The 24,815-nt window shown below is 50.7% G+C and overlaps 1 protein-coding gene across 12 annotated transcripts in view; it reads left to right on the top strand.

The window, feature by feature from the left end:
• Iqsec1 (IQ motif and Sec7 domain ArfGEF 1) overlaps window positions 1-24,815 on the top strand; it is a 318,516-nt gene that overhangs the window by 203,254 nt on the left and 90,447 nt on the right. Inside the window, exon 1 of one of the 12 annotated variants that reach the window (XM_051203352.1) lies at window positions 13,743-13,837. The exons of 9 other annotated variants lie outside the window; for them this stretch is intronic. In XM_051203352.1, coding sequence (XP_051059309.1) covers window positions 13,770-13,837 — 68 coding nt within the window. In that variant the 5' untranslated portion in view covers window positions 13,743-13,769. Of the gene's footprint in view, window positions 1-13,742; window positions 13,838-19,988; window positions 20,012-24,815 lie in introns of those variants that run through there. 2 more of the 12 variants (XM_051203362.1, XM_051203357.1) reach the window with 2 other exon arrangements.

The raw sequence follows: 24,815 nt of genomic DNA, 5'->3' as shown, positions 1-24,815 counted from the left end.
GGCAACTGTACACACACACACACACACACACACACACACACACACACACACACACACCATCTTAGTTACTATTGCTGTGAAAAGACATCATGAACAAGACAACTTATAAACGCCAGGGGCTTGCTTACAGTGTCAGAGGATGAGTCCATGACCATCATGGCCAGGAGCAAGGCAGCAGGTAGGCAAGCATAGTACTGCAGCTGTATCTGGGAGCTTACATCTCATCTGCAAATTGGAGACATAGAGAGTAGGCTGGGCCTGATGTAAAACCCACCCTCAGTTGCAGACCTCCTTCAACAAGACCACACCTCTCAGTCCTTCCCAAAACAGCTCCACCAACTAGGAGCAAGCGTTCAAATACAGAAGCCTAAAGGAGCCATTCATTCACACTACCAGACACATACACGTAGACAGACAAATATACACACATATACATTTTGGAAAACTTACAAAAAAACAAAAAAAGGAAGAAGGAAAATAAGTCAGTGATGTAGTTGGTTCCCTATCTTTCAGAACAGAAAGATTAAGTTACTTCCCAGATGTCACAAAAGTGGCATGCCATCAGTTTACCCAGGCTAGGCTGCTTTATTCATTACCCATGTCAATTAAAACCTCCTGGCTCATGTAATATTGTTGTTGCTGTGACTATATAACAAATGAATGTAGAACCTAATGGTTTAAACCAAGGTTCTTTTCTTCTGAGCAAGGATTGCGCTATTTACTGTCCCTTAGTGCATTTTGAGACCTGGAGTTGGATTCCTAAAAACACCCCTGACCTCATCTCCACCGCTATCTTGCCTATTTGGGCTTCTCCCTGTGATCCAGGATTCCTCACACCTTAGAGACTGCTGCAAAGGGACAACTGAGAGGAAGAGCCCAGTAGGATCTTCTTGTCACCTTGTGTGGCCAGACACACTGCACTGTCACAAGGTCGTGCCCACCATGGAAGGGCACTGAGACTCTGCACCTCTTGGCTTGGATCAGGGTTCTGGTGGAGCCCATGATGTAGAATACAGGTGGTGGGCATTTTCATAAACAGTCAGCCACGGTGATTGCAGCAAGTGACTTTTACCATGATGTCCAGGGCCCCGAGTTGAAATGAGCTTAGGAAGTTTGCTGCTGATGGGGAGGAAGGGAAAGGGTATGAAGACCCAGTTGGTCCTCAGCAAATGCAGATGCTCTTACCAGTGAGGTTCTACATTCAAAGTGATTACTGAGGAGTAAAGTCACTTCCTCCAAGTAAGCGAAGATGCCGAATTATATACTGCAGAAATGGGAAGCTAGGATAGGGCTTACCAGGCTGAGAAGAAAAGGCAGTATAGCCAAAAGGTGGTGGCACATGCCTTTAATCCCAGCACTCGGGAGGCAGAGGCAGGAGGATCTCTGTGAGTTCCAGACCAGACTGGTCTACAAAGTGAGTTTCAGGACAGCCAGAGCTATTATAAAGAGAAACCCTGACTTGAAAACAAAGAGAAAACAGCAAAACAAAGAAAAAAAAATCACAGGCAAGGAAGGGAACAGAGGGTCATGGAGCCACTTGGGAGTTGGAGACTCAGCAGGAAATTGGAAAAGTAAACTGGGAGCCAGGGCAGGGTAACTCAGCTCTGGACACCCGAGTACAGGCCCATAGCTCTTTCTGGAAAAGGCCTGCACAGCCATATCCCTTCACTTGGGTGGTTGTCTCAGGATAGTGTGATTATTGGTGCCCAGGAAGTGTCCCACCACTTGGTGCACTGGAACAGAAGTAAGAAGGGGCCTCCAGATACCTCTTGGCCTCCATGAGTGACAGCTTTCTGGATTTCACACAGTGTCCCCACTCTGTGTGGGAATCCAGAGTCTGCTCACTAGTACTGAAGAGAGGTTCTGCAGGAGTCTGCTTCATGGCAGTGGAGAGTATTCTGGGCCCTTGCCAGCTGCTGCCCCATTTCAGGCACTTTGGCAGACTTCTGACCAGTGTGTGTTGGAGGTGGGGGAGCGGGCAGGTGGGAAATTCAATAGAGAGTCAGCTTGGCTGAACTGCCAGGGGCTAGGAAAGGCTGTGTTGATAGAACTCTAGCCTAATGAAGTAATTAATACAAGATGGGCAAGGGTGGAGAGGGGAACCCATATTCCAGGGACACAAGGGCCTCCTGGCCTCTCTAGTCTTACTGGCTTATGCAGTGATACATGGAACCAGCCTCTGGGGTGAGGCACTGGTGGCCAGGCCAGCCTCTGGCACTGTCCTCTGTGTTGGCAATTTCCCTGCAATGGTGAGGTGGAAAGATGGTATTGAATTCAGGGTGACCTGATGCATGGGGACATTGATGCTGACGAAGACCTCACTGAGTTACCACAGGAGAGACACTTGTTGCCTTTGACCACTGCCAAATTGAGCAGCGGGAAGATCATGACATCCCAGATGCCCCACTCAAGCAAGAAGAACCCTGCTCCTGTTGGGGCCTTCTGTGTGTTGAATTTGCATCCTCCTAACTTCTCGTATTTTAGTCATGACCCCAACACCCTCTGAATGTAATGTGGTTTGGAAATCAGGTCTTTAAGGGAATTAAGGTAAGATGGACCCTAGTCCGTCTCAGTAAAGGGGAGTCTTGCCTGCCTGCCCATCCTCTGAGATGCCAGTTTCCATGCCTGTTAGATGCTGACTGAACGTGGACTCTGGGGCCTGCTCTTGTCAGCTTTGTAATCCTGTGAGTGGTCGGGATGGATGGACGGACGGACACACACACACACACAAGGGTACATGCATGTGCATGTAGATAGAATGATACTGTACTGTCTACAAAGCAGGGAGAGAGGTCCAGAAGAAACCAGTCCTGCTGGCACCTTGGTTTGAACTTCTGCAGAATCCAGAAAAAAAGTGGTTTTTTGTTTGTTTGTTTGTTTGTTTGTTTGTTTTTTATATCAATCTCCAGGCTATTATGAATAGAGCCCTGCCTCTTACACTCCTGGGACCAGAGAAGCAGAAGGTTGAGGGGTCACATCCGGTACCTACCTCATGGCAGACAGGAGGGCAAGGAAGACTGAAAATGGGGTTCAACCTCCCAAGAGACCCCATCCCCAGGATAATAGTGGGGCCTGCACTTTTTCCAGCCCCCACCCCAAACACTATTGAGCTAGCATTGGTACCTGAACTTGGGAAACATATTCAGACCATAGTACAGTCCTTTGAAACCTGTCCTGGGCTTGCATCTTGGTCTGTGACATGGATGTGAGGCCCCATCTCCAGCTTACCCTGAGGCTGTGAGCACTGGGCACGTGTATAGACCCAATCAGTGCAGAGTCCACGTGACCCTGTGTGTGGAGGCACCAGGGAGGCAAACATGTTCCCCAAACATGGAATTTAGGGAGATGCCAAAATACCCAGCCACCAAGTAAACAATGCCGTGGCTTGAAGCAAGCACAAGCTGTGGTTTGTCTTACCACCCTATCATTGTGTAATTGGAACAGTCAAGAGGCTGCCAGTGTCCAGGCCCAAGGCTCTTGTGTGCCTGCAGGGCCGACTTCCGATGATAGTGACATGTGAGCAGATCCATAGTGCAGGCTGTCCAGAGCTTCACTAACGCAGTTCCCTGGCTCAGAGCATGAGAGACACTTAGGTTAGTGATGTGTAGAGGTGTGTAGTATATAGAGGTATGTGCTACATAAGGTACCTAGGTGCGCACAGTATAGAGGAATGTATCGTACAAAGTGGCGCATAATACAGAGAGATACATGGTGTCTGGGTACTTGGTTTACAGAGGTATGCTGTAGTGCACATTTTCCTTATGTATCACATTCCAGTGGCCCCAACTCATGTTCTTGCTGACCCCAAGCTGACCTATCTGTTCCCTGTAGGACCAGGAGGACAAGCCATAAGTAGGGTTCCTTGTACAAGACTGTCCCTCACCATAGGATCAGCTGGCTGCTCTCCTTGGAAGACGGCTTTGGAAATGCATCTGCCTTTAATGCTTGTGTGCATGGAGTCAGGAATTGGGGGAGGGTCACTAGGTCAGGTGGCAGCTCCCCTGAGGTCTGAAGAGGAGCTGGCCTTCTTGAATCAGTACACATGCCCTACTATGGTTATGTGGCTGACTGACTCTCAAAGGTTGAGTATATGTGTGTACATGTTTACATATGTGTGTGTAACAAAGACCCATGCTAAAGCATATGGCTAAAACACTGCCCAGGGACAGAACCTAAGAAGAATTGCCCTGGGGCTAAGCTTGGCCCTGAGTCTGCTTGCAACTTTCCCAAATCTGCACTTAACAAAGATCACAGCAGAGAATAGAGTTCAGAGAGCCAGTGGCACCTGCTCTTATTCTGGATGCTACTGGAGCCTGTACCTCACACCGCCTCTCTCTCTCTCTCTCTCTCTCTCTCTCTCTCTCTCTCTCTCTCTCTCTCTCTCTCTCTCTCTCTCTCTCTGGCCTCAGCTCTAGGGCCTTCCTTGTCACCTTGTCTAAGGTAGTGCTACTGTCTACTCCTCTTTCACATCACCCTGCTTTGTTTTATTGGCTGCCCTCTCCACCCTGGCAAGATGGCTAACTTGGTTGCTTAGCACCTGTGTCTTTTGTCCACTGCTTCCAGATGTCAGCTCCAGGAGTAATAGATGAGTTAACTAGTCTAGGGCCACATCCTAGAGTCTGCCCTCCTGGGGACCTTGGTGCTGTCATCTGTACCCAGCTAGGAAGCTTTTGAGTTGTACAGAAATCTCTAAACTGCTACAGAGGAGGCCCCCACTAAGCTGCTCCTGCGAGATGACCCTTTCCCCTGCCTCAGGCCAGTCTCTACTCTGGTCAGCAGAATATGTGTGGCCTTTGAGGAAGTGGCTATGGGCAGGGTCTTCAACAACACACAGAGGTGGCTATGGAGGGGAAGTCAGCCGCACGTGAAGGTGGCAGTGGTCAAGCCAAAAACACACTGGCAGGAAATGTATCTGCTGAAATTCAGTAGCATCTTCTAGCTTTCATGGTAACCTTCTACTTGCAGCAAAGACACTAGTTTTCCACTAAGAGGAGGGAGGTCATGTAGCAGCCCCCAAACCATGACACAGAGATGTTATTAATTATGAATGCCCAGCCTTGGCTTAGGATTGCTTCTGACTAGCTTTTCTTTTTAACTTAAATAAACCCATTTCTGTTCATTTATGTGCTGCTTTGAGTCTTGTTTACCTCATCTATGTACTGTCTGCCCTGCTTTCCTGCTTCCTCCATGACTGGCTGGCTGGTCCACAGCTGGCTGGCCCCTGGCTGAGTGGCCCCCATTTTCTCCCTACCCACCAGCCCTGCCTATCTCTTCTCTGCCTAGTTATTGGCTGTTCAGCTTTTTATTAGACCAATCAGGTATCTTAGGCAGGTAAGGTGAAACAGCAACACATCTTTACATAGTTAAAAAATGCGGCATAAACAAATGCAACATATCTTTACATCTTTACATAGTTAAACAATTATTCTGCAACACAAACAAATGGAACACATCTTTACATAGTTAAACAAATATTCTATTCTACAACAAGGTAAAGTTTATTTTTAACATGAACATGTGCAGTTGGGAAGGCTGGATGGCTTGCCACTTTGTGCACTGTTAACTTCATTACCAAAACCTGAAAGCTGCTTGGCAGGGTTTGCACAGTGATAAATTATTTCTTTACCATTTATTATCAAGCAAAATCCATGCACACATATTAAAGGACACATGGGGAATCTGAACTGAATCACCAGCCACCTCTTATACCCTCCATAACCCATTCCTTGCTCAAAAGGGCCGCTTCTTTTACCAAAACACACCTCTTGATTGGCTGTTGGATCAGTGACAGAATTCCTGTAACAGTGCAGGACTCCAAAGTGAATCAAACAACTACCTGCAAGCCATCATGGCTCATCATATCAGGGCTTCCCCAGTCACTCCTACCATGGTCTTGTGTTCACTTTCTAAACCAGCTCTGAAATGTCATCACTGTCAACTGCGATTTTTCTTCATTCTGATCAGGCAGTGGGAATAACAAGGCTCTCGTCTTCTTGTCTTTTCTCTCTTTCCCTCCCCTTTGCTCCCTACCCTTCCTCTCCTTCCCTCTCCCAGGGTGACATGGAACTTGCAAGGATGTTCCAGGCTTGAGCTGCCCTGCCTGGGTTGTTTGTTTGTTTGTTTGTTTGTTTCAATCCTTACATGTTGCCACCTACCTTCAGAACATCCCACCTTCAGGATTGGCAGATCAATTTCCATAGATGTGTTTTAATCTGTCTGTCTGTCTGGATAGAGCCTGCCAACAGGAGAGAGCCCAGTCTCAGGCCGATGTTGTAAGCGAGGTGGTTTTAAACTAAAAGATGAAATCACTGGAATGTGAATGAGACAGTGTCTGAAGGGACCAGTGAGGAGGAAGAGGTCACAGAGGAGCCTCTGCCAGCCAGCTGGCCTGTGCAGGTGTGTGTGTGTGTGTGTGTGTGTGTGTGCGTATGTGCATGCAGGTGTGTGTGTGTGTGTGCGTGCAGGTGTGTGTGTGTGCGTGCAGGTGTGTGTGCAGGTGTGTGTGTGTACAGGTGTGTGTGTGTGCGTGCAGGTGTGTGTGTGCAGGTGTGTGTGTGCATGTGCAGGTGTGTGTGCGCGCAGGTGTGTGTGTGCAGGTGTGTGTGCGCGTGCAGGTGTGTGTGTGCAGGTGTGTGTGTAGGTGTGTGTGTGCAGGTGTGTGTGCGTGCGTGCAGGTGTGTGCGTGTGTGCGTGCAGGTGTGTGTGTGTGCAGGTGTGTGTGTGCGCAGGTGTGTGAGTGTAGGTGTGTGTGTGTGCAGGTGTGTGTGTGCAGGTGTGTGCGTGTGTGCGTGCAGGTGTGTGCGTGTGTGCGTGCAGGTGTGTGTGTATGTGCGTGCAGGTGTGTGTGTGTGTGCAGGTGTGTGTGCAGGTTGTGTGTGTGCGTGCAGGTATGTGTGTGTGCAGGTGTGTGTGTGTGCGTGCAGGTGTGTGTGCGTGCAGGTGTGTTGTGTGCAGGTGTATGTGTGTGCGTTCGTGCAGGTGTGTGTGTGCGCAGGTGTGTGTGTAGGTGTGTGTGTGCACAGGTATGTGTGTGCAGGTGTGTGTGTGCAGGTGTGTGTGTGTGCAGGTGTGTGTGTGCGTGCAGGTGTGTGCGTGTGTGCGTGCAGGTGTGTGTGTATGTGTGTGCAGGTGTGTGTGTGTGCAGGTGTGTGTGTGTGCAGGTGTGTGTGTATGTGCGTGCAGGTGTGTGTGTGCAGGTGTGTGTGTGTGCAGGTGTGTTTGTGTGTGTGTGTGTGTGTGTGTGAAACAGAGCAGAGGAGGGGGAAACAGGAGGCAGGGAGACCAGAGAAGAGGTGCCGTCTCAGGGACGACACAGCAGCTCTCCTAGAAGGGGAACTGCAGACACACGCGTGCATGCACACATGTACACACACACTACAGAAGCTGGTTCCTGTCCATCCAGAAGAGTGGCTTTCTCTTTTATCTATGAGTGGGCTACAAAGTAAGCACTGCTGGCTACAAGATGGGTTAAGACAGACACTGAGAAAGACTTCCATGGTGACTAGAAAGCCGTGTTGCATGTTTTAGAGCATTGTTCTTAGATGTGCTGTTTGAATAATGTGTGCATATACCCAGACCGCAATACACCTTAGTCTCTGCTCTATCACAAAATCTCCTCCTAGCACTGGCTGGAGCTTATGAGTTTGCAGCATAGAACACTGGCTGCAGTGAGCAGGCAGTGAGTGCTCACAGGGAGAGGCCTCACTGCTACCTTTGGTACAGCCAAAATTCAATCCGAGAATGTCAAAGAGTGCAGCCTATAGGCAGAGTTCCCTAATTCATCTTGAGAAGGATGCCTGATGGGAGATGTCATTCTGTAAATATGTTTCTCTTATTGGTTAGTGAATAAACACTGTTGGCCAATAGGAAAGCAAGATAGGTGGGACTAGGAGACAAGGAGGATTCGAGGAAATAGTGGGGAGAAGTCAACATGTAGAAACTTGAGAGAACAGAGGTCTGGGCCCTCTCTCCGGCCAGCAGAAAAGCAGCTCGTAACAGATGCGCATGTCTCGCCACCTCCTATTGGCTTGGTTTTCACAAGGTCCCTGGATTCATCTTTCTTCTTTTTTTTTTTTTTTTTTTGGTGAGTGAAGGTACTGGGGGCGGGGGGAGGAGGCACTGGGGACCTCATGGCTCAGCAATATGACAGGATCAGGGTCTCAGAGACAGGGACCTGCCAACAACTGGATCTCTAGTGTTGTTGCTGTTGAACCTTGGGCAAGGCTTATCACCTCTCTGAGCCTCTCTGCCCCTACCGCTAGCAGAGAAGAGTTGGGGTAGGCCTCTGTTGCTTGGGATGCCTTATTTCCCTGTTTGGAAGATGTGGAGAACCAGAAGGACTAGCTCGTGTTTCCACTGATGGCTTGTGGCAGACCCTGACTCCTAGGCTCCACCTCCCGCCATGTCCAGCTTGTCCTGGGCCTTGGTTCTGTAGCGGTTGTGTCACCAAGCTCCTGAGTGATCATGGCCCAGGACCAGCTCTCTCCGATACCCATGGCTCTTTGTGATCCTGCTCTCTCCCAGTGACAAAATTCCATCTGATCATGCAATTGTCCTCAAACTTCCTGCCTGTCCAGCCCCTGGGGACAGCTGGAAAATAGTCTAGATTGTGAGTAGGCCTTGGCTCCAGACCCCACCCCGGATCACGTCCCCTCCCTGCATTTCAGTTTCCACACTGGTAAAATGAGAGACAGAGGGATCAAGTAAGAGAACTGCTCATCCTTTAATTCAGCTGTTACTTACTTGCTAGCCCCTGCTCTGGGCTGCCCACTAAGCTAGGGCAGGAAGAATACCCCCACACACACACACACACTCTACCCTCAACTCTCTCAGTACAACGTCTTCAGTTGTGAAGTGGTCCAGGGGGGCTCCAGGCATCCTTAGAGCTGGAACAATCAGGGGTGATTTTGGGGGAGGGGGTGGCACCTCCATCTTGAAGGACAAGAAGCTTCAGAGACAGCAGGTGACTAGCTTAGGTAGATGTTCATTATCTCACTTATTATTCACCAGACCTGTGAATTGAATCAAGGATTTATTGTCTATAGCTAAGTCACCTCTGTTATCCCCCACCCTCTGAGCAGGATGTTTACCAATCATCCTCCCTGGCATGGTCTCTGTCTGCCAAGGTGTATGATCCCTGAGCTGAAACCTGCCCTCAGGCTGAGTTTCTAGTGGCAACCACTTCTCAGGGGACAAATAGGACATTTTCTGTGCCTGTGTGGTGGTGACTCCACAGGCCGTATGAGTCAGGGTTGAGGGTAAGGGCAGTTCTCCACAGAGTTTCCATGCAGACCTGCCCTCCTTCCCCACCTCATGTTGGGCTGTGACTCCCTGTTCCTTTCTGGGGATCTAGGGAACACTCCTTCCTGAGCACCACCCACCCTCAATCTTCAGTCTTCTGTAACAACCAACCTTCATGGAGCACTTCCCAGCCCAGCCCATACTGCCCTGGACCATAACATCGAGAGGTTACCGTAGTAAGAATTCTAATTATTCTTAATAATAATTATTATTGTATATATAATAATAATAATAAATATTTTATATTTAATTATATATTGTGTTATATGTAATTAGTAATATATATAATTAATAATAAAAATTAATAAAAATATTAGGGGGTGAAAGCTGAAAGATCAGAGAAGCAGAGCAGCCAGCCAATAGAGTTCTTACCTCTTCCAAACCTCCAAAATGAAAAAGAGAGCGGAGCTCCTGTCTCCTACTGCCTTCATGCAGCCATGTCATTTCCTGTCTGTCTGTACAGACCTCCAGATCTCTATGGTTAACTGGTGCTAGCTCTGCCCTCTGATCTTCAGGCAAGCTTTATTTGTTAGAGTACAAACAAGATATCACCACAGGTTACCTTACATCCCCAGGGTCATTCAATTCTATATCGCCACTCTGCCTTGTGGTGAGGATGGTGAGATTCCTGCTCCCACAATTCAGTGGGGCAAACTGAGGGTCAAAGAGACATGCTACCTCAGATATGGACAAGGAAGTCCAGGATAAGTAAAGAGTCTGTCCTGTTCTCAGGGACAAGCCTCTGCAGGCAGAGGTGGTATCCATGATCAAGAAATCTTAGTGTGTGTCTTAATATTCCTCATCCCTAACATGCCCAGGCTGGGGTACTATCTAGTAGAGCATGCACAGGGTCCCGTTCCCTGGGTTCCATTCCCTTCACTGTAAAAGAGGGGAGAGGGGAACGCTTACCAACTGCCCAGGCTGGAGGGCACAAGGAAGGCAGGTATGGAAATGGTCAGGGAGCCCAGCATGCCCCAGATCATGCTATTGGGTGCTCCCTGTGATGGCTGCTGTCCCACTCAGCTCCCTATCACAGAGATAGATGCTTGTGGATACGAAAGCAACTCCTGACCCAGGCTGAACAAGAGTGGTGGCCATAGGTCTGTGGGTGGAGTTCAGTGGCAGAGCATGTACAAAGCCTATCCCCAACAAATAGGAAGGAAGGAAGATCACCCCTGCACTGAGGTGTAGGATGTGGCTTGTGAGATTGCCCTCTGGTAGATTTACTCAGTCTGTAGTCTCAGTCTGACCATCCTTCAGGCTCTTTTAGCTCTTCAGATAGTTTCCTGAAGCCCCTAAGGCAGGAAACTGGGGAGGTGGTGGCCTTAGGAAGCCATGCCAATTCTAGGCCTAGCTTACTGGCTTTGAAGTGGGCAGACAATGAACTCATGGTATAGAGGAGAGCCAAGGATAAGAGGGATGCATCAGAGTCCAAGCTGATATCAGCCCCCCCCCCCCAAGCATCATACTCTCTGGTACCTGATAATGGCAACCTCTGTCTGACAGACCAACTTTTGGGCACAGAGTGCCTCCTGCTCTGTCCAGCAGGTAGCTGCCCTGGCTGACATCCGCTACAGAATAGGTTTGCACAGTGCAGTTTACAAATACCTGTACCCCTATCCAGTGACAAGTGTTCATGGTGTTAAGTAACCCTAGTACCAGAGCATCTGTGCCTAAGCTGAGGGGCTAAGTAGGAAAGGCAATCCTGGTGGGCAACACAGATTCTTAACTATGGATAGAAACCTGGGGACCGCAAGTGACACAAAGTGCTAACAGAAGGGCTAGGAGGAGATTCAGCAAGGGAGAGAAAGATGCTGTGGCAATTTATATCCCCTTTTCTTGGGCAGTATGGGGACCAGAGGCTGGCCTAGGGCAAAGGAGAGAGGAGGAGGTCTTTGGGATGGATGGAAAGGTGATGGATGGATAATAGGTATATGGGAGATGGGTAGATGAATGGATTGGAGGATGATGGATGGGGGATGGGTGGATGGATTGATAGATGATGGGTAGATGGAGGATAGTATGTAGATGGACTAATAGAGAGTGAGTAAATGGATGGATAGAAGATGGATGGTTGACAGGTGAATGGGTGGCTGACAGATAGATGATGGGTGAATGGGAGGATGACTGGTGGGTGGAGGATGGGAAGATGATGGGTAGGTAGATAGAGAATGCATGAATGAGGGGATGATGGATGAGTAAATGGATGGTAGGTAGATGGAGGATGTGTAGATGGAGAATAGAAGATGATGGACAGATGAATGGGTGGTAGAAGGAAGGAAAAGGAAGAAAGAGGAGAGGTAGATGAAGGGATGGACAGAAGAGGGAATCAACAGATGAAGAGTTGTGATAAATGGAAGGAAGGGAGGGAGTGGTCAGGAGAGGGAGGAAGAGCTCACAAGTAGTACACCAGTGCCCAGGTGAGCAGACAAAGCAGTGTAGACAGCACTTGTCTCTACCCAGCAAGGAACTAAGAAAGCTTAGCTGCAGAGCATTCGGAACAAGTCCTGTGTGTGCTGCAGGGAGGCTGGTCCTAGAAGAGCCAGTAAGCTCTGTCTCACTTCCTTAGGTCAGGGGCTCCATAAGGGTAAGCAACCTTGCACTGGTGTTCAGTAGAAACTGGGCAGGGCTTTTTTTTTTTTTTTTTTTTTTTTTTTTTTTTTGTAACAGGGTTTCTTTGTAAAACAGTCCTGACTGACCTAGATATCACTCTGTAGACCGGGTTGGCCTCGAACTCTCTGAGATCTGCCTGCCTCTGACTCCGGAGTGCTAGGATTAAAGGCAACTCTGAGCAGAGCTTCTTATGAGCTCTTAAGTCATACAGGGCCTGTAAGGATGGTTTATGAAGTTTCCTGTGCTGAAAAGGAGACAGATATTTTGTTTTGTTTTGATTAGTTTGACTTTTTTTTTTTTTTTGTGGTTTTGGTGTGTGTTTGTATGTGTGTGGTTTTGTTGTTGTTGTTGTTGTTTTTTTTTTTTGGTTTCCAGAACCCCCAGGGAGGCCTTTGTTGAGAACCATCTATCTTGTTTTGAGATCAAAAGAAAAAGAAGTTTGGTCTCCGTTTGGGGAATGGACAGTCCACAGCTATGGGACCTCTGCTGTGGGGATCAGGCGGGAATCAAGACAGGGTTGTGATGTACATAGACCAAAGCCAGAGCCTAGGGACAGTGAGTCAGAGCCCAGGGACAGAGCAGTGTCTAGGTGGCTCTGCCCTGAGCCTCCAGTGACTTTGTACTCTGGTGCCCACTGGGCACAACAGTTATTTGCAGGCCCTGGGGTCTTCCTGGGGGCTGGGAGTGGAAAGAAGCCCTCCAGTGGGCGGTAGCCTGTGAGTCACTGTCCCTAGGGGCCCCTGCCTGGGAAGCCCCAGCTGCCAGACCTAGGCCAGGCCCTGAGCAGCTGTCAGTGGGTGGGGCTCCATCTGGGCCCTAGTCTCAAAAGGCCCCAGGGGTCCAGACCCCAATGGTCCACTGCCTGGAGGGGTCCAGCCTCTCCCCTGGCTCTATGAAGGTTGGTTGGCATTAAGAATCCAGTGCCAGGCACCCAGCCTCAATTCCCTTCCCAGGCCTGTGACCTGATTGGAGTGCCTTAGTTTCTGTATGTGGTTGACAAAGCTGTTGAAATCCACTTTATGGAGCCATGGAGAAAATCAGATGTTTTGCTCATACCTATTGGGAATTCCTCCTTGTATGCCAGGCTCCTGAGTTCACGAAGGTCAGTAGAACATGGCCAGAGAGAAGACACAGTTAGTGACACCTAATTTTAAAGTATGGCCTTGCTACAGCTTGGAAACCCAGGGCCCGATGGAGTCCCTGGGAGGAAGCTGCTGTCCTAAGGCACAGTTGCAGTTTGGCTTTCTTTTCCTCTGTCCCCGAGGCTTCTTAGGGAGCCAGCAGCAAAGCAGACCCTTCTCAGTCCTGTGGGCAGGGCTGTAGCCCTGGGGCGGTGTTGGGTTTAGGTCTCTGGGGACTGGTGGAGGATGTGGGCCCGCCCTCGCCTCCACAGCCTCCCTCCCTCAGTATTGCCTCTCCAGTCCCACCCTGGTCTCTGGACACACAGGGCTCTGGGATCCCAGAGTCCCCTCTTTCCCTCATAGTGGACGCCCCTCCGTCCCGCCCAGTGACTCACTGCTCCCCTGGCCCTCTGCCACTCCTGTCTCTTGGCAGGCAGCAGGCACAAGGTTGTGCTGAAGCCACTGGGTCTGGAGTGTGAGGGACGCTTAGTCGTCAGGGTCTGGAGCTCCCGTCCTCCAGCAGCAACAGAGGCCATCCTGGGATATCACGCCAGGAACCTGCAGTGGCCTGGGGGAGTCACTGCCTTCCCTGCTTTGGACCTTTTGCTTCTCATCAGCATGAAAAAGGAAGTGACCTGAGAGCCCAAGACAAGAGCCATCCCCTGGCTGGGAGGAGAACCAGGGTCCAGGGCAGTGGCAAGGCCCTCCCAGTCACTGCACCTCACTGATCCAGGCATGAAGGGTGATGGTGGTGCTGTGTGGGGCCTCATGTGGAAGTACTGCATCTCCGTGAGGACCCTCAGGTACCAGGGACAGGGTGTGGAGGCGGCTTTGACCTAGTGGGCCAGGTGAGGGACCTGTGTGGTATGGAGGTCCAGGAGGGAACAGGATGGAGGAAGCAAAGCTGAACCTGGAACCCTCCAGAGAAATGTGGGGTCTAGTGGCAAGGAGGGAGGCGGGAAGGAGGGTGGACCAACAAGCAGGGCATGTGCTGGCTACTGCCGTGTGGGGAAGGCCACGGGCGGGAGGTACCATGAACAGGACGCACTTGTTGCGTAACACACCATTGTCTTTGAAGTGGGACTTGGGTGTCTGCACCCGGGCCTCTTATACCTGGGCTGTACTCTCCTTCAGGTATGAGTAACGATTTCTATACCCTCCACACTGTCCCCTCATGGCAGGGAGCAATGTCCAGAATCAGGTGCCAGGCTGTCCCCTCAGACCTGTGTGCACACCGACTCAGCCTCTCCAGTGAATCGTCCTGTCTGAAGAGGCTTTTTTGATTCATGTAAGGATTAAATGTGACCCAGCCCGAGTGCCAGTAGCCACCAGCTAGTGGAGTGTAATTACTTTATCCACTGTGACATCCATCACCCTACCTCCTCAGGGGTCTGTGGGGGGGGTTCCTGGAAGGTGCCCCTGTTTAGAAAGAGTGAAGGAATTGAGCAGGGCTTTAAGAACCTGTGGAGAGACAGATCACCCAGGGACAGGGGGGAGAGTACCTGGGCTTGGTTCCACCTTCAGCCACATCTGATAGGCCCTGCCTAGAGCAGGAAGCCACAGGATCTTAGGCAAGGCTGGGCTTTCTCCTCTGAGGCTGGGATCACAAGGTCTGTGATTTGCTTATAGGAGGTCCTAGCAATGCCTTGGTGTTTTGAATACTTCCTGCTGGTGTACATTTTACTTAAACAGGATGTTTTCTAAAGCATAAAGGAGTAAAGAGCCCTTTCTCTTTCTAGGCTCACTGTCTGGAATATCAACTACACAAAGCCCCCTCTCTCCCCCCATACCCTCCTCCTTCTCCTCCCCCTTTTCCCGCTTCCCTTTCTTTTCTGCCTTCCTCTTTCCCCCACAGAATATTTGTGCTGTCATATAAGAAATACTAGTAGCAAAAAACAGCATAATTCAGACTAAGATGTTGTGTTGATGATGGCAACAACCATAACCAAAACAGAGGTATTAAGAGAACCCGGGGCTCTGCTGAGGTAAAACCGCCGAGCTGCCGGAGAAGCCCAGGGGACAGAGGAATTGCAGCTGCTCCGTGCACGCCCACTTTGATAGGAAGCACAGGTACAGTAGCCACAGTTGCTCTGCTACAAGGCAAGCCTGTCTAGAGCCCTGGATGGTGGGCCTTGGGCCCAGACAGATTTATAGTCTCTAAGCCAACAGTGAGAGGCATTCTGCTTGGACAGGGATGCCAACTGGTTGTGGGAACAGAGAAGCCAGAATCCAGCCCTGGAATGAGTCACTGGCCACCTTCTGCTTCCATCCATGATGGACCTCCTTGGGTGGGTAGTTCAAAGGTCAGGCCACCCCATCGAGTGCCTGGTGTTTTGGTCACACCAAAGACTGCAATAGGTTTCCCTGCCTTACTCTTTCCTAGGTTCCTAGGGGTTGGCTCACTGGAGGACCCTCAGGGACTGTTTGGGAATGGAGTAGTCCAGCATTGAGAGGGCCCTGGTTCTTGCACTCCTGAGCAGCTGTTGATAAAGTGATCACTCTGTGCCTTGGTTTCCTCACCCACAGAATGGGAACATTGTAGAACTTCCTCTGGGAAGGTAGTGTGCACTGATGGATGGTCACTTCCCCTTTGGTGATGAAAGAGCAGCTTGGGGTGGGTGTGGCACTGTGATCAGCACTGGGTTTGCCCCATCCTATACTCAGCCCCCATAGGTACCATGTGTCCTGTGCTGGGATGGGGTGGGGTGGGGTATTGTCCAGACATAATGTATTCTTTCCAGATCCCTACCTCCCATCCTCAGAGAGCCAGATATGAGGCGAGCCAGTCCAAGCAGGCTCTGGGGCATTCTAAACTCTAGGCTACCAGGGAAGACCTAAATCCGCAAATCTGCGGTGGGGCAGAGCTGGCAGCTGCTGGGGAACAAATTGGAGGGTTGTACTGGGACAGCACATACTTTTCCACTTTCGTCTTCAGATTCCCCTCTGCATGAGCCTGTCACCCCTGGCCCAGTCCCACTCACATCTGGAAAAGCGTGAGGTGTACATAGAGCTCTTGCTGCTGCTGGTCCTGGCTCTCTGCCAAGGGGATCCAAGGTTCCAAGACAAGGTCTTTGTGAGGGCCATGCTGGTTCCTATTGGCTCATAGTGCAGGGCCATCTGGATCCAGTGCCCAAACACTTGGAAGATGTATCTGTCTGTTGTGGACTTTGCTAGGCTGTTTGTACATCCAGGGAGTGGGGCAAACTGAGCCAGACTCCAGGACAAGATTAGCAGGGAGCTCTGGTGAACTCTGGCAGTGGGGCCCATAGGTGTGACCCCTGCTTCATCTCCCCTCCTTCCCTTGAGGTACAGTGGAGGCTGTGCCAGTGGGCAGACAGGAAGAGGAGAGGAACCAGGCTCAGGAGGGGCCCCCTTAACTTAAAACTTGGCTTAGCCTTGTGAAAATAACTTTGGAGACTTTTGGAAGGCAGCGAAAGGATGCCTGCAAGCTGGCCCCAGGGAAGAGATGCCTGTAGCTGTCACTTATCAGCTGTTGTGTTTTTGTTTTTGTTTTGGTGTTGTGTTGGACAACTATGACCCCTAGTTGCTTTACCAATGAGTTTCATCTGGTGACATTAACACTGTAAGTGGCCTTCAGCAAATGCTCAACCCTCCTCTTTCTGTGGGCTGCCCTTACCATCTACCTCACCAGGTGTCCCCATCAGGTTGTATTCCCATCCTGTCCCCTACAGGCCATGTCCTCAGTGTGTCTCCCATCAGGCCATATCATCAGTGTTATAGTTAGCTTTAGGTGTCAACTTGACATAAATCTCCAATCACCTGGGAAGAGGGAACCTCAACTGAAGAATAACCCCAAATCAAATTGGCCTGGGCCCTTGTCTGTGGAACATTTTCTTAATTGCTAATTGATATCAGAGGACCCAGCCCACTGTGGTTGATGCCACCCATTGGAAGGTAGGCCTGAGCTGTAGAAGGAAGGTAGCTGAGCAAGCCAGTAGCTGTCTTCCTCCATGGTCTCTGTGTGGATTTCCCTTGTTGAAGGACTGTGACATGGAAGTGTAATCCAAATAAACCCTTTCATCCCCCAAGTTGCCTTTGGTTAGGATGTTTTGTCACAACAACAGAGGCAAATAGGACACTCAGCCCATTCCCCAAAGACCTTATCCTTGCCCTGTCTCCATCAGGCTCAAGAATGACTGTCACATACTGGTATATTTGGGCAAGAAAGGTGGGTTTGTCCCTTGAGAGCCCAAGAGGCAGTCACATCTCCTACACCAGGCTGCCCCTGAACACACGGTTCAGGGCATGATTAGGGCAGGCTTAGAGGAACAGACCCACCCTGAGCCTTGTAGATCCTTCTCCTCTCCTGCTGCAGCTGCCCCTAGGCAGGAGGGCTGGGAGCAGATGGCATCCAGGCCCTGAAAGCATCCCAGGAGCTCTATGGACAATTAGCCATCTGGTGCCCTCACCGGAGGCCCTGAGCCTGTGTTCTTCCCATCCTGCGCTGTGCCTGCCCCAACACCTATGACAAGGGGACCCTCTTTCCCTCTTAGACCCCCCCCCCCCCGCCTTGCTGCTGTGATCCTTCCTTCTGCTTGCTGTGTGGTTGGCTCTGCACTATGGGTCCCTGACCCATCTGCTGCCCCATCCTGGTGAGTCAGGATTCCCCTGACTCCTCCCCCTGTGGACACAGCCTAGGCAGGCCGATGCCCTTGAGCAGGACTTGAGCTGAGTGTGGGTCAGGGGAGAACACTAGAGGCAGAGTAAAGCCACCTCCCTTCCTTCCCGTGGTACTCTCCATTCCTCCTGGGCTCAGCCCTACAAGTTCCTCTACTACAGTGTTCTACTGTCCACTCCTCTGCTGTGTCTTCAGTTTATGGAGTTACTGCATAACCATGCTATCTTGGAACTTCCTAGATTGCAGGGCAGTGCTCCAAACTAGGCCCTGCTGAATCTCAGTACACAACTGTCAGCCCCTCTGGGCCACCATGGTGCCACACCAGAACCTCAGGAGAGATTCTCACAGGCAGCAGCCAGCATTGCTCTAAGAGAGTCACTGTTTACTCTGCGGAGGGGCCACTGGGGTCCAAGGCCTGCCTTTTTCTTTTCTGCCCAAGGCCCTGCTTGGTGAGCCATACTAGGCAGCACTTATTCTCAGAGAGCTCACAGGTGAGGAGACCAGGAGCAGCCCCAGCACGTGGGGAAGCACCTTCTTTCCTTCAGGATACAGAGCATTTGCTGAGTACCTGTTATGTGGCAGCCCAGTACATAGTAGGTGCTTGACTGCAGCAGTGAGCTAGGTGGACCATCCAGGCCTCAAGGAGCAGATGGGTGGGAGAGATAGGAAACAGACAGGTGAAGATGTTATCAGCCAAGAAGGCAAAAGTGGAGGGGTGATAATGACAGCCCAGCCAGCCAGAAAATCCTCTTTAGGACTTCTACCAGGATAAATGGACCCAAGATGTGGCAAGCCCATACAGTAAAATGCCCTGGGCCATAGAGGGAGTGAAATCTCAACCTGAGATACAGCCTGGTTGACCCTGGAAGATGTGCCAAGTGAAAGAGGCCCCCATCATGAAGGCCACATGCTGTCTATTCATAGAAGTTTCTAGAACAGAGTGGGGGGCTGCCCTGGCCGTGGAGAGGCATAGAGAAACAGGTATGGGCTTGTTTTGAAAGCAAAGACCAATCTGAACTTGGATGTGGTGACAGGCATGGAGATTTTGGAGCATCCATGGGCTGACTTTAACCGGATGAATTACATGGCACAGGAATTACTCATGAATGAAATGGCTTCTGCAAAATGAAGTGCAAAACAAAGTAGTGTGAGAAGATAGCCTTGAATGGGGGTTCACTAAGAGTGAGCTGGAGAAGACCTCTGGGCAGGGGAACAAGTGTTATGGCCCTGGGGCAGAAGCCACCTGTGTGTTTGCAGATCCATGTTGGGCCTGCCTCCAGGCCATTATGTTTACATTACATTACATCTGTAGTTGGAGGCCAGGCTATCAAGCAGGAGTGAGGAAGGAAGTGGGCAGGGCCAGCCCCTGAGGAGGACATGTATATTTTTGGTGTGGAGAGACATGAGGTTTCTAGGCAATCCATTTCCATGAAGAAATGAGACCACTGCAGGGAGGAAGGCAGTGCATGGCACTAAGGAGATGATGGCCATCGTTTAGATAGAGGACCTTGTCACTCAAGGGAGATAGTACAATCTGCAGATGACCACAGTGAGAAAGCAGACAGGGATGGCTGTAACCCCCCCCCCAACACACACACACACACACACCAGTGAGAATATAGGCATTTCAGTGTGAGGTGAAAGCTCTCTGGATGCAGGGTCTGATGTGGCCTCAAGGAGGTGGGCACAGTCAGCTGGGACAAAATGAGGGTGCTCTCCATTGGTAGCCTTGTATGGGGCTGAGTCTCTGATTCATGGAGGCATCAGAGAACCCTGCTGACCCCAGAAGATGAGGACGACCACCCACCCTGCCAAAATGACACCCCTAGATCCCACTTAGTCCCGAGCTGGTTTCAAAATCAGTGGGGCATTTTCTTCAGGGTGGCCACCTTACTTAGCCTTTGTAGGGCAGGCTCAGACTGGCCCTCAGTGGGACCATAGTACCCACGTGGCCAGAAACCCAGCTGGGGCTTGGCATTCTAAACAAAGCAGGCTGGCCGAAACTCAAGTGGCCCGAAACACGATCAGTCACAGGAGGCTGGCCAGAGAGCAGCTGCATTATTTATTGTCTGTCCAGTGAGGCTGTTTGAACCAGCTAGGCCTTGAAAGAACCCTCTGGGAAGTATCTCGTACAGCGTGGGTGTGGGCCCCTGGGTGCTGGCCCCCTCACCTGGGGCGGGGCTTCCTGGATGCTGGCTGAGTCGGGAGGAAGTTAGATGTCACGGCCATAGTGGGGAGGTCCCCTGGAAGGGAGGGCCTGAAGTCCTTTCATCCCCAGGGCCCAAGAAGGCAGGCCAGGCACTGACTCCAGGGAGATCTCCAATCTTCCCATGACACTGTGAGTACCACTTGCCTAGTCTGGGAGCCTGTGAGGGTCTGGTGACTATCAGCAGTCTTATGGGGCCTCTTGTGGTGGCTCACACTGTTTCTAGGAGCAGTTTTGACTAACCACTTTTCTCTGCTTGAGAGACACAGCCTGAGCCAGGCCCTGGAACTCCAGGTGCTCCCCCACAACTGCCAGAGGGTAGCATCAACTACAAGAGAAGCTCTTCAAGGTCATTAGGCCCGCATGAGCACGGGGCTGCACAAGGCCTACCCAGCAGGCCTGTAATTTCTGCCTGTGCCTCACAGCCACCTGAGAAAGGGGCCACATCTGCTTTACAGCTAAGTAAACTGAGTCCCTTCAAACACAGTGACTCAGGGCTCCTGTTATATGACCTGAGGCACTTTCTGTTCCCACCGCCACCCTCCCTTGACTTCTCAGAGCACACGTAGGAGTCCTAGCCAGAACCCGTGTGGGGTTCCTGCCTATTAGGGGAAATCAGTGCTGGGAAGATCCTGCCTGTCTTGGGGCAATCCCTCCCCACACCCCTGGGTGCTTCCTCCAGATGCCTTGTACCCCACCCCCATCAGGAGCCACCCGACCAAGGACAGTTCAGCTTGTTTCATTTCTTTATTTCTTTCTGAGCCAGTCCAGGATAGAACCCGAGGCTCTCCAATCCTGGGACTGGGAGAGTCTTGGAGGACAGTCCTTGAGTAGTGCTGTGTCCTGGGAGATTCTTTCTGGTGAAGGGGTACTAGGCTCATCCACATCCCTAGGGAAGTTGCTCTCCCAGCTCCCATCCAGTTTCATGATAACCCAGAAAGGGAGGCTTTCAATGTTGGTTTCTGGAAAACCAGCCTCAGAGATGTGGGGACATCTGTCTGGTATCATTCACTAATGGAGTGCAGAGATTCTACTATGCCTCCTGTTCACTATGCAGCCTTCTGCATGGGTTCCAGGGAAGGAGAGAACGCTCCATCACTTCCCCGTTGTTGGGTCTGTTTTTCTATATTCCAAGGGCTGGGCTGCCATCTGAAGATCCAGGCTGGATGAAGGAAGTTGGGCTGAGGGAGTGAGAGTGTCCCTGCTGCTCTTTGAGCTTGGCCAGCAAGAGCCTCCTAATAGTCCCTGGAGTGCCACATGGTCAGATCCTTACTTACAGCCTTTGTAGAACTCCAGGACCCAAGCTGGATGAAGGACCCCATGCTCAGATCCAACCCAAAAGACTCTCTGAGTACAGGCCAGAGGATGTGATTAGGAGCTAGGGCATCCACATATCCACAGGGCTAGCCAGGTAGGACCAGGAGCCTTTCCATACTTGGTGACTGTGACTTCAGGCAAAGTTTCTTGTGTATTATTCATTTAATCATTAGATCACATGTCAAGCATTTATTGGGTACTTACTGAATGCTAAGGTACTGCCTTATCTACAGGACTACAAAGGTGATAAATTTGATCTAACTAGTTGCTCTTCTGGCATAAATAGGGTCCTCAAACAGAACTAAACTAACATAGCAGTGTGGTGAGTCTGAGAAGGCAGGTGGCACAGGGCAAGAGGTGGTGAGATGGTAGGACTTAGGACTGTGCCCCAAATTTAAACCAGCGTGACTCTAGAAATTTCGGGACAGAGGTAGCAGGACTGGCCAAGCAGAAGGTGAGTCCAGGCTGTGTCCAACAAGTGGGTCATCGAGGCAACTGCCAGCTGGCGCACAAAGTAGGGTGCTGGGCTGTGGTCAGGCTACAGGTTAGGAACCCAGACTCAAGGTGTCAGCTCTGCTATGTTACTGGTTTTATGACCTTGTTACAAACCATGTCTCTGGGCTTAAGCTTGCCATGAGGACCCTGTTACCTCTAAGTGAGAAGAGGCCCAAACCAAACAGGTTTAAGCAGAAAAAAAGGCTTCAGTGGTTCAAGAAACTAAAAAGTGGAGGGGTGATGGCTTCAGGAGCAGCAGAATCCAGGGGCTCAACTGGTGGATCTGGGGTTTTCCACATTTACCTACTGTGTTCACTCCAAGGCAGGCTGTCTCCTCGTAGATACCCTACCATGTTAGCAAGTATTCTGAAAACCATAGCCATCTCTTTCCATTCAGTGTCACCATCCCGTGACAAGCCAGCTGCAATGAGTAACATACTTTTCTCCCATATGGTTGTTTGCTATGTCCTGGGGGAGGTGGGACAAGCAAAGAGGAAATTGCCACACAGGGCAGTCGGTGCTGAGGAAAGGGTGAGCTAGCAGGCCAGAGGAGGAACATCAGAGTTCTCCACAGGAGCTCCTCAGAGGTTTCCTGGGGGAGGTAGTGACTGTGTTAGGTTTGGGTGCAATGGGGGGACTTGGCCTCGGCACTAAGAACCAAGGAAACAGGTTGCTTAGGGTCAGGTCAGATCTCAAGAGTGGGCTGCCCAGCCTGGGCTGTTAGGAGCCCTGCTTCATTAGCACTAGAGATGGTGTGTGACTGAGTGAGCAATAACCCTGAGCCCAGGTGCTACTTCATGGTAGAGCACTGGCCTGTCCCCAACCCTTGGGAGGAAGGAGAGGGCCCCCACCGTGGCTCTGGAGGGAACAAGCACCTAGTGGGCACCTACTATATTGTAACCCTCGGTTCTAAAACCCAGTATGGTGCCTTATTGTACCATGTAGCCACTGTTGAAGGTCCCTCGCCCCTTTGTAGAGAATGGGCAGCAACGTCTGCATCCAGGGATTTGTGGGTTCTTGACTGCTACCAGCTGGCTGCTGGGATGTCACCCATGCAGGTGACATAGGGGAAGTCATCATGCTCACAACAGGAGTGTGTTGAAATATCTTCCCAGCAAGCTAACTGCAGAACCTCTCTGTCAACAGCTGCAGTGAAGGCAACCACAGTTAGTCTGAAGCCAGGTGTGAAGGGTGAAATGACCAAGGACAGACTCTTGCTTCTGAGCACCAGGGTGTTTGACTCTTGTGTACTAATTGACTTGTAGTGCCTTCTCCCATCATGGATGGGAGGAGCTGATGGGAAGAATGTGGGTTTGGTCCATGATTGAGGCCTACCTCACAGGGAGTGGACAAACCTCTGCAGCTCCCTGTACCTCTGGGAGCCTCAGTTTCCCCATCTGGGAAATAGGTCAACTCTCCCAGAGTTAGGATTATGTAACACAAAGGAGCATGTCAGGGGTGATGGCCATGACAACAGCTCAGTAAACACCTAGATTGTTAGCTTCCAAGAAGAGTCAGGATCTCAATTTGAACTAAAGTCTTTAAATGTTGTCACTTTGCAGCCCTGGTCTTCAGCCTCCTGGGAAGCTAGTTCAGCCCAGTGCCCTGAGGATAGGCACCAGTGTAGTGTGTGTAGTGGCCAGGCCTAAAGTTTAGCAAATGCTGAAGTGAAAGTGGAGTTTCCAGTATGTCAACTCCAGGATGTTCTTGACAGTGAGACAAAGGGACCTGAGAGAAAAAAGAAAGCAACCAGTGCCCTTTGCCCTAAAGCTGCACCCCTTCCCAGGAAGCCAAGTTAAATGCTTAAGACATTTCAGGATGCTGGGAAGAAGTTCTGGAAAGTTCCAGGAGAAAGTGGTAGTTGGAAGCAGGTGTGGTGGGAGCCATGATAGTCCTGGACAGACTGGAGGACCCAAGTCACCCTCCACCATGGTGTGTGGAAAACACCGTCCCTCTGGTGTCACATGGGCCTGGGGAGCTGAGGACCTGGGTTAGGCCAGGAAGAAAGACAGGTGAGGCCGAGAGGTTCGGAACGCTAGTCCCTCCTAGAAGAGTCGGCCAGCAATCAGAGTTCTTTTTGTTGTGACTTAAGAACAAGTCGCCCTGGCCTAAGCTGAAAGCTGTCTGTCCGCTTCTGTTCCTGAGGAGGCCTTGGTACAGATGAATTCAGGTTGCGCCTGTGCCTGCCGGTGCCGGCGCCATCTCCCCTTCATTTCATCACTTGCAGCCCATCACCCAGGCTGGGCTTTTCTCACATGACAGCCTCTCCTGACTGACCCTTGAGATGAGGGCCCTGGGTTTTCTTCTCAGCCCTGGAATAAACTGACTCCTGTTAGACCCCTATTCCACAAATAAAACCATGGTGGTCAGGCACCCAGGGAAAGACGTGGGGCAAGCAGGCAAAGTTCTGCAAACTGACAATGTGATAGGATCAGATACAGACCTGGAGGGCCTGGTGGTAGCACACAGTCAGTCCCTGCCAGCACTACAAAGTAGGGTCTGATGCGGTCCCCATTTTACAAGTAAGAAAACATAGGCTTGGGGGAGACAGTCCTCTACTGAAACTTCACAATTAGCAAGTGGCTTCTGGTTTCCTGGTGGCTCAATCCTAAAATCTTACCTCCCTGTCTTGAGAATTCATCTGGATCCAGCCCAATCCCATGAGTTATTTGAACTCATCACATCTCATAGTGTGTCCTAGGGTGCTTGGGGTATTCTCTGCAGGGCAGAGGAGCTGGATAGACCCTTCTGGGGAGAGGCGGGACCCTGTGGCAGAAAGGATGGGTCCTGATTTTCTTCGAGAAACTGGGGTCTTACCAAGGAAAGAATTTAAAATTAAGATTCAAAGAGATGCTCAGAACAATTTTATTAGATTTGAAAGGGGGGAAACAGTATGGGCAAGCTGGAAATCTCATTGGCCTCCAGGAGAAGGTGTGCTGGAGAGTCATTCCTTTTAAGTTAGAAGTAGAAACAGAAAGCAGAGGGGTGGCTGGGGAAAGATGCTTAGGCACACAGAGCTGTGGATCTGAGTTCAGATGCCACCAGACCCCAGGTTCCTGTGTCCCAGGGCAGAGGGATATTTGCACAAGGAGCAGGTATTTTTAATCCAATCAGCAGTATCTGT

The sequence above is a fragment of the Phodopus roborovskii genome, unplaced genomic scaffold, assembly GCF_943737965.1.
Source record: "Phodopus roborovskii unplaced genomic scaffold, PHOROB, whole genome shotgun sequence".
Taxonomy (NCBI): Eukaryota; Metazoa; Chordata; class Mammalia; order Rodentia; family Cricetidae; genus Phodopus; species Phodopus roborovskii.
Note: the sequence above shows the minus strand (reverse complement) of the source record. Positions and strands in the feature narration are given on the sequence as shown.